The 15,935-nt window shown below is 34.9% G+C and overlaps 1 protein-coding gene across 2 annotated transcripts in view; it reads left to right on the forward strand.

The window, feature by feature from the left end:
• The window catches only part of LOC145685783 (uncharacterized), a 54,101-nt gene extending 38,449 nt beyond the window's left edge, over nt 1–15,652 (forward strand). For both annotated transcript variants that reach the window (XM_081758310.1, XM_081758311.1), the window contains exon 9: nt 11,016–15,652. In XM_081758310.1, the coding sequence (XP_081614436.1) occupies nt 11,016–12,814 (1,799 nt within the window). In that variant the 3' untranslated portion in view covers nt 12,815–15,652. The remainder of the gene's footprint in view (nt 1–11,015) is intronic.
• Nucleotides 15,653–15,935: the final 283 nt, after the last annotated feature.

Raw genomic sequence — 15,935 nt, forward strand, 5'->3', positions numbered from 1 at the left:
TCTCGATTAGTTCTGGGATTGTTAGCGACATCTTACATCACGTGGAACACAGAAAACATGCCAAATTTTTACCCTTTGTGAAGCAATAACTTCTTAGCGGCAGGTGAAAATGGACTGCACCGCTATTTTCCTCAGATTAAGCTCGTGTCAAATGATACTCCACACACCCCTTCACATTTAAAAACCCAAAGTTGGATCCAAGATGGCCGCCATGGCAACCGCTCGTCAATATGGTTCATTACCTACCCGAACAACATATACCATGAACCGAGTGTGAATGCCAAGTCGTTCATGTGCACAGGAGTGTTAACCGACTTAAGCCTCACCCTGTATAATTTTTTCTTTGTTATAATAACTAAAGTCCCGTCATGTTGATATCCGCGCAAGTTGGTGTGGAACACCAGTTTCGCTTATCAACTCCTGTTAGTTTTGGTGTTGCTGATGACGGCCGATATGAATCACAACTGACAACGGTCGATAAAGTATGATAGGCCAAACGAAAGAAAGTAACATCAAGAAAAAGTAAAAGGACGAAAGAAAGAACAAAAGGACGTAGTTCTTACGTGGAATGAAATTTGAGAAATACAGTATTATTTCTGAACAAAAAGCATAAGAAAATGGAAAGTCAATGACATTCTTAGAAATGGTAAGAAGGATTATTGTTGTACGTGAAATGCGAAAAACTAACAAATTTATTTCGGGGGAGCTTGAGCCCGATAGCCCCCTTATTACGCCACTGAAGACAATTCTGCTCCCTTGATCCTCCGCATCATTGTTTTTCGACTTCATAAATATTTTGAGCATCGCTTATATAATGTGGGAACGGTCTTAACCGTTCCCCCCAATGTTGAAGACATATTTGCGCTGATGGTCAATATTAACTAAATATTACGCTCTACTAGAGTTCATATGTGAATTGTACGAGGAGCATGTCGAAAGATTTTAGATACTAAAATTCAAATAACGCGCCGTACTGAAATGTATCATGTTTAAAACCGTATGCTTCTACTGGTGAAAGGTATATGCAAGGCTGCAAGTTTGGAAATTAGAGGGCTGGAAGTGTAGGTTAGTTTAAACCTGTCAGTTGGCAACAATAGAGCTCGAATAACGTGATTAGCCTACAATGAACTTTTATCATTTTAAGTACGGTTTAATGCAAGAATAGAGCCATACTGCTTTACAAAAGTGTCTAGGGGAATCTGTCCCTTCACATCAGCCTCGCCTTGGGCGCCCTAGGACCATAATTACGGATGAAAATGCCACAGCATTAGGAAATCTTTGAGAGAGTATTGCAATATCGCATACGAAGAAATTCAGTCAACTATGAAGATTGGATTAACTGCAGCCCAGTCTATAATGAAATATTACCTCGGTCGTTCCAAGCGTAGCAGTTGCTGGGACCCACACGCGCTTATCCCTGAGTAAAAAGGTGAACACGTGAAGTGGTGTCGCTGTATGCTTAGCTTTACTCAGTAACAAAATAAAGACATTAATATAGGTGACGAAACGTGCATTTACAACTATAGTCCTGAAACTAAACGCCAGCCGACAGTATGGTGCTTTCAAAATGAAACCACCTTCTAAAGCTAAACAAGCATAGAGCGTGAGGAAAGTTATGGTGGCATCTTTTATTCTCTAAGACCGGTCATGTAGCAACTATATACTTAGATGATAGACATACAGTGACATCAAAGTGGTACTTCAAATATTTCCTTCCGGGTGTCTTTGAAGCTTGGAGATTTGTCCACCTAAAGCCACCACTGCCTTACTTTTATCTTCATCACGATAATGCACAGCCACACAGCACTGAAAGCTGCGTAGTTTCTACAGGAAAGTAGAGTTCGTATTCGACTGCACCCGGCTTATTCTTCAGATTTAGCTCCGTGTCACTTTGCCTTCTTCGCAAAAGTAAAGAAAAAGCTTCGAGGACACCAGATTTAAAAATGTGAAAAGGCCATCCGTAAACAAAGAGCGTATAATAATGAAATTTCTGATATTAAATTAAAAACAAATTTAAAAAAAAAATATTTGACTTACGGTTTTTGATGTGTATTAATGATTGGGGGTTAATTTTGAGAAACTGGAAGGTATTATATAAGTAAGTTGATTTTTCAAGGAGTACCTAAAAAAAACTTTCGTTTTCCCTCGTATATATTGACACTAACGAATCTGTAAGTTCTTGAGGATGACTCTTACAGATTGTGGTACACTTAGCTTCGAACCACTACGTTAAAATTAAGGCCTCTACAAGGTTAGAACGCGTGCCCACGCTCACTGTAAAAGAGCGCAAGAACTATTTAGCTTGGATAACCTACAGCGTCTCCCCTGTTTCAACGTTATTTCTTCATTTATGTCAGCATTAGAGTCACAAGAATTGAAAATTCCCAATAAATGGGGTCACTGAAACACGATCTAATATTGTTTCTCACTAACTAATATTGTGTCTTACTAATATTGTTTCATTTAGATGTGAACGCGTGATCGTTATCTTGAATGATTAAACTGAACTCTGATCAGCTTCAGAGTCAACAGATTTTAATCGATAATCAAGATCACTAAACTTTGATCTGAAATTAGTTTCTGTCTTCCAAATAGATGCTAGGATAAATTCTTGAAATGGAGAAAGGAAACAAACGGAAAAGGCCTGCAAGTTTCAGAATGTTTATATTAAAAGTGAAGTCATACATTAAGCTAGTGAGACAATCATGTGTCACACTAAACCAAAACCAGAAGAGACCTTCTGTATTGTTCCATATTTCTTTTCAGAGAATTTAGATTTAACTTGTAAGTTCTTTAGGTAACTTTGGCTCACGCCAGACCAAGGATGTTATAAAGTAGAGGATCTGCCCATACAGCAAATTCGTGAAGCCATACGTCACAGCTTCGCCACACCTACTCTGCCCACTCCGTGCCACTAAGATCGCAATGTTTCGAGCCAACAATCATGGCAGAAACGAGAGTAGGCAATCAGACGTGCCGGCTTAGACGATGCTCGGTTGTTTTTTGGCTTCATTGAGTTCGTATGATGAAGATACGCATGGGCAGATCCTCTATTTTATAACATCCTTGCGCCAGACGGATGAATTGGTGAAAGAAAGAGAGTGGGTGAAAACGGAAGAACCATAAGAAAACTTACGTACATGATGTTTGTTCACCACAAAGTTCATATGCCATGAGCAGGGATCAAACCGATGACCCATAGCACTAAAAGCGAGATCTACCATTGAGCCACTACGGTCCTACACAGGATCGTATCGTTACTGATAAACTTTTGAACTTATTTATAGCCTTAGTATTGTCTCTTTGTCTAGTAGAAAAAAAAATACTTAATCGGACCAGGATTCGAATCTGTTTCCTTGTGGTACTATTTTAGAAAGTAAAGGCTTTAACGATGTGCTATTTTTACAACCAAAGACATACGGTCAAAAATTGTCTTTCTGAAATGCCACCATATTGAGTCACGCTAAGTGAAACACTTCATCATATATTAGTGACTTTAGGTAAGAAACATTGGATTGGCTTTGTTAGTAATAATGAAACAAGGTTGCTGCTTGCGTAAGTAATGATAATGGTTTTTGTGTGTTGTCTTTGTAACAGAACAAGCCTGTGGATGCTTTTTCCACGTTTAAATCCAGAATATATATTTTCATACGTGTCAAAGGAGGAAAAGAATTTAAGAAAACGACCATTGGGAAGACCAAGGCGCAGATGGGAGGACAATATTAAGATGGTTTTCGCAGAAATACGTAGAAACTGGATTCAGTTGGCTAAGGATAGAAGTCAATGGAGAGCTTTTTTGAACGCGGCATTGAACCTCCGGGTTCCATAGGCCATAGAGTTAGTTAGCTTACGGAGCATGAGTAGATACCTAGGCTGATACTACAAATAGATGAAATGCGCATTTACTGAAAGTATGGGTTCTACCATAGCTATCTCTAGGAAGGCCCTGCCATAGAAACTTGGCAACGCAGCGCGAACGTCCTATCGGCTGGAACATTTGCCTTTCGGTAAATGGTGACAATCACACGCTGTCAGTAAAAGGCGTTGGTATTTAGATGCTGTAAAGTGTCACATTTATGGGAATTAGAGGACAGAATGCCAGATAAATGTATTATGCCTGGGTATCAACGTAATTACACTAAAACAATTAAGAAGGAAGAATATGTGAAGAGTTTCCGATTTTCAAAGCGTTCCATTCTCAAGGGAAATATTGGATGATCATTATGAATTTGTAAACAGTAAAGATTATATTAATAGGTTTTCTTGAGATTCTAAACAAAGACTATTTGAACAGTGTTACATTAGATGATTCTGCATTTCTGTACGTATGTGGCTGTACATATGTGTTTCAAGACAGCACACAAACTTAACTGTGATGCGTGTAATGATATTTTGATGCATAAAGAGGAATCAAAAGATGAATGTTCCACTAAGGTAAATCGAAGCAAATTGTCGGTACCGTCAGATTTTATTGTAAGAGTATGCAAACATCTATTTGCAATTATGCAGGTGTTAATATCTAAAGAATATGAAAACAAGTTAATTTCAAATAATAAACAGAAATTAGTCTTGCATCGCTTAAGTGTATTAGGGATAAGCAGAGAAATTACATACTTGATTATATAATATTATTGTAAATCCATGCCACCACGACAGTGAAAAATTGGTAGGAAACATTGTTTGTGTAATATTCTTTTAAATAACTATTCAAAATTAATGAAGCAAGCTGTTGTAAAAGAAAGAAATAGAAGGAAGTCAGACATCTTTTCAGCATGAGTACGGCCTCCAATAGACCTAAAATTCTGGCAATTCTACCAAATTTGTAAATGTACTGTGTACTTAAGAACATCGGCGCCCGTAGAAAATTTTCTAGAGGACATCTTCCTGGTTGTAATATTACGTTTTTTTTTTATTATTTTTAGAAAACCTTAAGAAATTTAAAATGAAATCTTTGAGTTTTACGTCCCACGGTAATGCCGGTTAGGCTAAAGGAAACGGTGATGATTTGAAATGAGTGAAATGGTGGAATGAAGAAAATAGGAGGGAACGGGAGAACCCCGAGGAAACCCACGCACACGGTGTTTGTCCATTACAAAGTTCACTTGGTGCGAGCTGAGATCGAACCTGGAACTCCAAACACCAGAGATGAACACTCTACCACTGAGCCACCGCGGCCCCTTAAGAAATTTAAGTTGTTGTTATAAGACACATTTTCGTGAACCAGGGGGCGCGTATGTTTTATGAATACTTACGTAAACTAGAATAGAAATTTATGCATATATCATCGGTACTCATACAGATAGCCTCAGTGCTGAAAAGGACGCTAAACTTCAATTTAATTATCAATTTAGTTATATAAGCCTATCCTACTGTTCGTTTACGCTTTCTTGCTTTGACTTACATCTTTCAATATATTTTGTAATCTTATTTTATGAATGGATTTTATATTATTTTAGTCAATTTGTTGTCATGATCCTTCTACTTTAAACGTATCTTACTAATTATATTGTATCAGTCAATCACTCTTTGATTACTTATTACTAACTTAGGTAGCCTTCGCTATATTAGTCTCTTGCTTATTACATTCAACAAGAATATTCCATTTGTTTATTGGACAAAAAGTTGACCAAAGGAAGTGAAAAAAAAAGAAAGAAAAACAACCTGCAGAAAAAGATTTGTCCTGGTATTGCACGCGATGGACGTCGAGTGGTGTGGGGAACAGCGTTGCCACACCGAAGGCCGGGGCCTTCCTAAAGACGGCTATGGATCTACTGACATTGGGTAATCTATATACTCTTCGTATGCTTGGGCCTAGGGGGGAGGAGGAGATAAGATTTCACGTTTCACCTTATAGAAAAATTGAAATAAACAATTTTATTAAATTCTATAAAGCATTAATTAGAAACACTAAACAGGCACATTACACCAATATCATTACTCATTCTAGGAATAAAAGCAAGTCTCTCTGGCAAGCTGTCAGAGATCACATACACATAAAAGATTGAAAAGTAAGTAATATTAAAAAGTTAATCATTGACGATACAAATATAGATGAACCTATTCAAATATGTGACGAATTTACTCGATAATTTACAGAAACAGCCGACAAGCTAGTAAAACCAAGAGAATCCGATACAGCCATTAAACTGTCAGCAAACGTGATACCGCGTTCTATTTGCAGCATGTTTCTTAATATTAGTAAACGAGGTATTGCATCAAATAGTAAATTGAGGGAAAATAAGTCAACAAACGACGAAATACCGACAAAAATAGTAAAACTATGTAAAGAGTCATTGACACCTTATCTAACACATTTATTTAATCAATGCTTAATAAATGGTATATTTTCTGATGCTATCAAAATAGCTCAAGTAAGACCAATACACAAGAAGGGAGAATCCACATTCGTCGAAAATTACAGACCAATCTAGCTCCTACCTGCTTTAGGTAAAATATTTGAACATCTAATAAAGAGCAGACTATTGGATTCTCTCATACGCCAGAATATTATAACGAATGAGCAACACTGCTTTGTGCCCAACAAAAGCACCCAAACCACTGCCTATAGCTTATAGACCATATACTAAAAGGAATAAATGAGAAATTTTTGGTACTCGTTGTTTTTTACGATCTGAGTAAGGCGTTTGATGTAATAAACAGTGATATTCTTTCAAAAACACTAGAACATTACGGCATACGTGGAAACTTTCTCAAATTATTCAAATCTTATTTAGAAAATAGGAAGCAATCAGTCGAAATTGTAAGAAATGCAGATGATACTCAAATAAAATACAAATCGATTTATCGAGAAATAAAATATGGAGTGCCACAAGGTCCACTTCTGTTCCTACTATATATAAATGACCTACTTAGCAATATAGATACCAAAATTATACTCTATGCTGACGATACTTCAGTTATTATCAAAGGAAAAGATACAAAAGCTCTTGTTAACAATGTATATGACATAACAAAAAAACTTCGCTTTTGGTTTGATAGTAATCTGTTGGTTTGGTTGGCTAGTATATATAGTAACACAATATATATACTTTCCACTCAGCACACGCTAAAAATATCAATAAATCCACAATAAATCTAAACGACCCATCCTTTCAGCTAGTCAACGAAACAAAATTATTAGTTATTACGAGGGGGTGCTGATAAGTTCTTAGCTTTACTAAGAAAAATAAGACAAAATTAATTTTTTTGATGGATTTATTCAACATACTCTCCCTTCAATTCGATGCATTTTTTGCTTCGAGCCTGCAATTTATTTAGGCCCTCTAAATAAAATTCTTTTGGTTGGGTGTCAACCCATGAGTTTACTGCTGTAATTGCTTCAGAAATGTTTGCGAATTTTTGCCCCTTCAAGTGTTTCTTTATATTTGGGAATAGGTGATAATCTGATGGGGCCAGGTCAGGTGAATATCATGAGTGGTGTAAGTTTTTTTCAAACCCTAAGCTAGCCAATTTTTGCATCGCAACATTGCTCTTGTGAGGAGATGCGTTGTCTTGAAGGTAGACAACTTTCCACGGTGTTTTTGCTTCAGCTCTGAGTGAAGCCTTTCCAGTAATGATGCATAGTAAGCTCCGGTTATGGTGTTACCTTGTTCTAGATAATCAACAAAGATTACCCCATCCTTATCCCAAAAAACACTGGCAAGAACCTTTGAACTTGATTTTTGCACACGAAACTTTTTTGGCCTCGGTGAATCACTGTGACGCCACTCTTTTGATTGTTCCTTTGTCTCTGGATCATATAAATAGATCCATGTTTCATCCTCCGTGACCATACGTTCCACAAAATTAGTCCCTTCCTGCTCAAAACGGCTCAAAACCTGTTTGGAAGCAAGCACTCTTGCACGCTTTTGATCGGCTTGCAAACATTTCGGCACCCATTTGGCAGAAAGTTTGTTCATTTGCAAATGATCGCGAATAATGACATCAACGCATTCACGGGATATACCTAGGTCCTCTGCTATACTTTTAGCAGAAATTCGTCTGTGAAAATCATTTCATGAACCTGTTCAATGATTTCTAGCACAATCACTATGGACGGTCTCCCAGGACGGGGGTCATCTTCAGTGCCAAAATGGCCTGTCTTAAATTTCACAACCCAGTTCTTCACTGTGGCATAACAAGGTGCATAAACCCCCAATGTTTGTTGCATCTCACCATGGATCGTCTTTGCAGATTTTCCCTGGAGGAAGAGGAACTTCATCACCGCTCGACTCTCAACATCGTTGAACTTGTTGGTCTGCCCTGCCATCTCAAGCACTCACCTAAAAAAATAACTTTCCTTAGTACCAATGTTTTAATATTTCGTCACAAACATATAGACACATGTAGCTTTCAAATAAAAACAAATATTATAAACATCGAAAGGGGGCAAAGCTAAGGACTTATCAGCACCCCCTCGTATAATAGATGAGCACTTCAGATGGAGTAGTCATATTGAAGCAACTATACATAAACTAAATTCGAGGCTATATGCTCTAAGGGTGCTAAAAGACATTTTAACTCTAAAAGACTTAATACAAATCTACTATGGATCCATATACCCTATCATAAAGTATGGCATCCTATTTTGGGGTAACGCAACCGAAAGCAAATCTATATTTATTAAACAAAAACAGGCTATCCGTAACATTGCCAACTTACATTACACTACAAGCTGCAAATCATACTCTAAAAAATTAAGGATATTAACAGTTCCATCTATCTGTATATATGAAGCATCCATTTTCAGTCTTAGGCAAAATGAAGATGAAGTGAAAGATCATCATTACAATACTAGAGATCAAAACGAAAAATCTTACATTACTAGATTATCACTGGTACAACAGGGCCCCAGACATATGGCAAATATTCAATGTTTTGCCCAATCTCATAAAAATGGAGAAAAACTTAAATAAATAAGCAAAACTTTAAAACGTATCTAATAGAGAAAGAATTTTATAGTGTTAAAGAATATCTAGAAATATATGTATAATAATGTAAAATATTTTATCTATATGTATAATCACTTCTGTAAATCATATTATGTTTGTTTCATAGTCTTACATAAATAGTATGTATATGTGAACTGAACCCTCCAAATACCATGTATTGGTTAAATGGAGTAAATAAATGAAATGACAAAAACTAGTAAAGATACTAACAGAAATGCTCGTTATGATTTGTTATGATACGATTGGATGATCCACGCCTTAATTTGAATCTTTTTGGGAAAAGCAGCTTAACCATACGAGAATTCGCTTATGACGGTGGAAGGCTTTACTGGAGAAAAGAATATTGAATATTGCCTTTTACCTTTAATTTATTAATTTTTTGAAGTTTAGGATTTCCTATCAGCACCGAGGTTATATGATACGTGAATCTTCAGTTTAAAGTCGAATCCAAACAGACGTGTAGACAGACCATTTTTTTCTTAAGGGGGCAGAAATGGATACCGCGGAGGCAATGACAATAACTTGGTTGTTTATCTAATTATTACTTACTAGCTGAAATACCTGTTCTTTGCACTGGAAATATTTAAAATATCTGAATTCGTAGAATAGTTATTTCAATGAAAGTTTAATGAAAAAATACATAAGATATTATACTTTTGACATAAATATTGAAATATCCTGTCTTCATAAAATACACCTTTAATGAAATTAATACGATTAATAATCCCAGACAAAAAATTTTAGCCATTTATTTATCTCATTCACCCCCTCATACTCTGCCGATGGTGTTGGACTTAAACGCCATTTGGTCCTCACTATTCATATTAGTGACATCGAGATCTACGGATTGCGCACTAATATCGATCCTTTTTTATATTTATATGTCAACCCCTTCTCACCATTCCAAGGGCACTAATGGAAGTTAAACGTACAAGTAAACGGTATACCGAGTATCGACAATCCACTTAGTGATCTCGAAAACTAAGTATTCGATACTAATATCGATCATTCTTGATTATTTTTTCATGTCAACATTCCTCTTCCCTCCGCACCAGGGGGTACTAATGAGGATGATCTTGGACTTAAATTGCGTCGGAATTGTTCCTATTCATCTCAGCAACACAGAAAACTATGGACTCTAAACTAAAATCTGTCGTTTTCGATCATTTTATATGTTATTCTCTTCCACTTTCCTTAGGTGTGCTAAGGGGTTTTCTACTGGAGGCTGAACTTAAACGTCATCGGAACTGCTACCAATCAACTCAATCAACTTAGGGCCCAGAAAGCTATTGATTCAATACCAATATAAGTCATTTTCAATTATCTTTACATGTCACAATTATACATATTCTTCAGGATGCTAATGGGGTCTGAACTTGAACTTAAATATCATGTGCAATGTTACTCTTTATCCCCGAAATCTATTAGTTTGTAACTATTTTCTGTTTAAAACATATTTACTCTTTTCGAGTTTTTCTTCCAATATAGAAGCCAATTCCGTTCCATGTATATGCTCAGCGCTTTAGTTCGGAATCCTAATGCTAACAGGTGATCAGCTTTGACCTTACAGACACGCTGACATAACAACTTAATCTTTTCGAGAAATACTTTTTTAAAAAGGAATATCACTGCCGATAAACGTTACATATATAAACTATGTTTTTAGACATCAGTCTGTTATAGTGTGGGAAGATAATTAAAGTCATTGATCATCTGATACAAGTAAATTATATATAAATTAAAAACAAAATTTTGATTTTTAATTGATTTTAGATCACATTGAATGTGTATTCTGCATAATTTTAGACAGCACTATTACTTAGTTATTGATTCATTCTATGTCATTAAATTTAATATTTAATTTAGAATAAAAAATAAGTGTTTTAATTCTTATTATACTTGATAATAGTACCTAGAATTAGTTATTAAAAGAAGAAATATAAAAATCAAGCTTTCTTCTACAATGTTTCTGATTAATTTTGTGAAATGTTCATAAGTCAGGAGAGTTTTCAAGTTTAAGCATACATTTGAGTGATAACTAAAAATACTAATCTGTACTTTCAGGTTGCATCTTCAAGTGCAGCTACTGTTATTTAACATTTACTGCATGTGAATATTTACAAGGGCATTTACGATATCGACACGGAACTTGTAACACAGTTAAACAAACACTTCCACCATCTCAGAAATTAGAAAATAATACTTCGCTTGTTAATAGAGAAACAATTGAATATAGTTGTGATTTCTCTTCTGATAAACGATTTTATAAAGCAAGAAATATAAATGATTTACACAAAAATAAAATAAAAAATATAATGGCGATCGAATCTAATTCTAAATTTGAAACAAGATTAGACAAAAACAATTCCTTCAGTTCTTTAGATATTAGAACACATAAGGGATTAACAGAAGGCACTATTAACACACACAATATATTTTGTCGTGAAAATTATACAAAGAAAAATAACAGTTGTAAATCTTCCAATATACAATTTGGTAACCAAAACGATAATAATTACCGATATCGAGAAGGTGATAGTTTACAATTTCACGGTTTTGCCGGAATTAATAAATTCGATTACGTCGATTTTACAAAAAATGAAAAAAGTTTCAAGTTCGAACATTGTAAAAAAGAGAATTTTCGTAGTTCTAATCGTAAAAATCCGCACACACATGACTATTCTGAAACGAAATTCAATCAGAGTAGTCATCTTGAACTGCACCTTCGTAACCACACAGGTGAAAAATTGTTTAAATGCGACAATTGTGTGAAGAAATTCAATCAGAGTACTAGCCTTCAACCGCAACTTCGTGCTCACAAAGGTGCAAAACCTTATACATGTGACTATTGTGAGAAGAAATTCAATCATAGTAGTCACCTTCAAGTGCACCTTCGTAATCACACTAGTGATAAACCGTATTATTGTGACTATTGTAAAAAGAAATTCATTACGAATAGTAACCTCCAAGTGCATCTTCGTACTCACACAGGTGAAAAACCGTATACATGCGACAATTGTGAAAAGAAATTCATTAATAATAGTAACCTTCAAGTGCACCTTCGTACCCACACAGGTGAAAAACCGTATACATGCGACTATTGTGAGAAGAAATTCAATCATAGTAGTGTCCTTCAAAAGCACCTTCGTACACACACAGGTGAAAAACCGTATATATGCGACTATTGTGAGAAGAAATTCAATCAGAGTACTAACCTTCAAGTGCACCTTCGTACTCACACAGGTGAAAAACCGTATATATGCGACTATTGTGAGAAGAAATTCAATCATAGTAGTAACCTTCAAGAGCACCTTCGTACACACACAGGTAAAAAACCGTATACATGTCACTATTGTGAGAAGAAATTCATTAAAAATAATAACCTTCAAGTGCACCTTCGTACTCACACAGGTGAAAAACCGTATACATGCGACTATTGTGAGAAGAAATACTATCAGAATGGTCACCTTCAAGTGCACCTTCGTACTCACACAGGTGAAAAACCGTATACATGCGACTATTGTGAGAAGAAATTCACTAGAAGTAGTGACTTTAAAGTGCACCTTCGTACTCACACAGGTGAAAAACCGTATACATGCAACTATTGTGTGAAGAAATTCAGTCAGAGTAGTGACCTCCAACGGCACCTTCGTACTCACACAGGTGAAAAACCGTATACATGCAACTATTGTGATAAGAAATTCACTACAAGTAGTAACCTTCAAGTGCACTTTCGTACTCACAGAGATGCAAAACCGTATACATGCGACTATTGTGAAAAGAAATTCAGTCAGAGTTGTAGCTTTCAAGTGCACCTTCGTACTCACACAGGTGAAAAACTCGTATACATGCGACTATTGTGAGAAGGAATTCAATAGGGGTAGTCACTTTCAAATGCACCTTCATACTCACACAAGTGAAAAATCGTGTATATGCGACTAGTGTCAGAAGAAATTCAATCAGAGTAGTGATCTTCAAGTGCACATTCGTACTCACACAGGTGAAATATCGTATACATGCGACTATTCTTGAGAAGAAACTTAATTGTAGTAATAACCTTTAAATGTACCACCATACTCACACAGGTGAAAAAGCGTATAAGTGTGATTATTGTGAGAGGAAATTCAATCGGAATAGTAGCCTGTAACTGAACCTTCGTTCACATGGAGGTGAAAAACTCGTATGCATGAGACTATTGTGAAAAGAAATTCAATTGTAATAGTCACCTTCAACTACACCTTCGATTCGGCCCAGATGAGTAAACGTATATGAGCGACAATTGTGACAAGAAATTCGATCGAGATATTCACCTTCGTACGCATATAAATGAAAATCGTATACTTGGAACTGTTGTGACAAGAAATTCAATCGGAATAGTCGGCTTGAAAACTACCTGTGTATTCAAATAATTAAAAAATGTATAGTTACGACTATTGTTAAAAGAAATCCCCTGGTGATACTGACCTTGAAAAGTCCTTCCAATCCTCGAAGGTAAAAAAATCATATAGAGACGACTAATGTAGCAAGAAATCCAATGAGGGTATTCAAAGGTATCTTGTGGATGTATTTTACATGAAGGAATTTGCTCAGCATGTTAGCCGACAGTATAGATTTCAAATGTAGAGATGAAAAAAAGAACATTGTGACGAGTTCAAATCCAGTGTGTATTATATTACGAATCTACTTACTTATCTAACCAAATGTGCTCTCATATATCAGTATATTTTAAAAAAGTTTCAATAAGACCGTCATTTGAATAAAACTGTTAATTTAGTATTCAGTCTTTTATATACTACACAAATAAAAGAGAATTTGTGTAATAAAGCAAGACTTTATGCAGTAATCTACAACTCTTGATATAACTTAATTTTTCTAAATATTCTTAACAATGTCTACTATAACCTAGTAATAGAATGGTGAATGAAGTGACTGAATTTATAGTACTTTTCACGTATTAATTATTTGTTCTATGAGTTCTGCTTTGTACAGTGTATTTCTCTAATCCTTTGAAATGATTCTTCAAACCCGCATTTAAAAAAAAAATCCCAAATTTTTAAGTCTTGACAAACGCCTAGTAGTAAAAGAAGCGCTCTTTGTTTTCTAGGAATTTCACATTTCCTTCTACTATTGAACCTACAATATATGAGATGTGGATTCAAGTTTAACACGGAATCCGAATACGTGTCTTCCGCACTGCTCTAGTAGGTAGTGTGTACACTTTCTGTGCACGTGGTTCCAAATTGGATTCCCAGAGAAAGAACATTAAACACATCACAATTGTTTGATTCCACCTAAACTTATAGGTCCACATCTCATTAGCTTAAGTACAGAAAAGGAACGCTAAACTTCAATGAATAAACAAATCGAAACGTATATGTTATCACTGACGAGTTTTCATTCTCATACATGAAAGTACAAAAAAAAAAAAAAAAAAGCATCAAAAAGCTTTAGCACAGCAACATTGTAGATACTATGTACATATATAAGGAGATCCTTAATTTAATACTAACCGATTTCTCCCAGTGTTAGCTACTGATATTTTTAACATTTGTATATGTTAATTTTAGTCTTAGATTTAGCCAATAGTGCCTTATAGAAAATTAATTCACAAATACTGTGTTCAAAATATTATGTCGTTGAAACTAAGATTTCATTTTTAACCAAGATGCTTGTTCAATTCGGGAAATCAGTAGATGGCTAGAGAGCAATTTCGCGCCTATACACTGTATAAGGCCTAATACATATTCTTTGATTAATTTATAACTGTTCAGTAGTTTAGTATTTATTTATATGAAAATAGATTTTACCAACGAATATTACAAATATTAAAATTCATAAATAGAGACATGCTATTTTAATTTTCTAGATAATACAGTACTTCGTAAGATGGGCTACGCTTTTAAACTACTGGAATTATATATATATCTTAAAATATGTTGCAACTGCACAAAATAAAATTTAAAAACTCTAGAGCAGTTGATTGGTTCGTGACACTAGGTTAGTAATGACAATGTTTGTTAGTTAAGGTTTCAAACTCTTCTTGTGACTACTTCATTACTCGTTTTATACTAATAATTTATTTTACTTTCTCTCATTTAGCCTATAGAGCATACAAAGTTGTAAAACTATTTTTAAAATTAAATAATTATAATAATAACAGTTATTTATATGATTTTATTTTTCATTATAGATAGTGTATTGTTTGTGGAAATAAATTGATTAAAGATCGTTGTTCCTCACAGCTATTGCCTGGAACAGTTTGATGATACATCCTGCTCGTTACCGTAGTAACCCACTACAGTTATTTTTCTATTTAACAAACACTAGGAATACTAAAGAGAAAATGATATGTAACATTACGAAAAGTAAATTTATAGCAATAGGGATACTGATAAGTTTTTGAAATTTCTAACAGATGAAAGTATTAATAAAAAAAGTGGAATACAACAAATAAGTAGTAAAAACAATAGTGTGTGACCAGGGTTAATGCAGTGTGACATACAAGGAGCAAGGCACTCTATAACCAAAATATATTGTAATCAGCATGGTAACGGGCATGAAAATACATCATCACTAATCTAGTTGATATTTGTAGTTTTATTTGTAATTTTAAATGTAAATTATTCTTCCATACCAGAATGTACGATTTATAATATATTTTCCTTAAAATAACTTGTAATAACATTTAATAAATATGCAGTTTATTTATCATAGCAATCTTTCTTCCAATTCAAATTCCTTATTTATCATCGCTAGATATTATCATTTAGAAACTTCTTAGCATTCTCGGAATGCAAATAACTTTCTACCAAAACAACTTAATCCAATCGCGAGCATATAATGTCTCCAGCAATGTACAATGTAGCTGATAAAAATATAAGACCACTGCATGAAAATTGGACGCCTGCAACTCTTTTTGCAAATAAGTCTTTTTGCTCCTCTTTTATATACATGGTTAGTGTATATGTCTTCGGTGCGGGATTC

Source organism: Thermobia domestica, chromosome 5 (assembly GCF_964235325.1).
Source record: "Thermobia domestica chromosome 5, izTheDome1.hap1.1, whole genome shotgun sequence".
In the NCBI taxonomy this organism is placed as follows: domain Eukaryota; kingdom Metazoa; phylum Arthropoda; class Insecta; order Zygentoma; family Lepismatidae; genus Thermobia; species Thermobia domestica.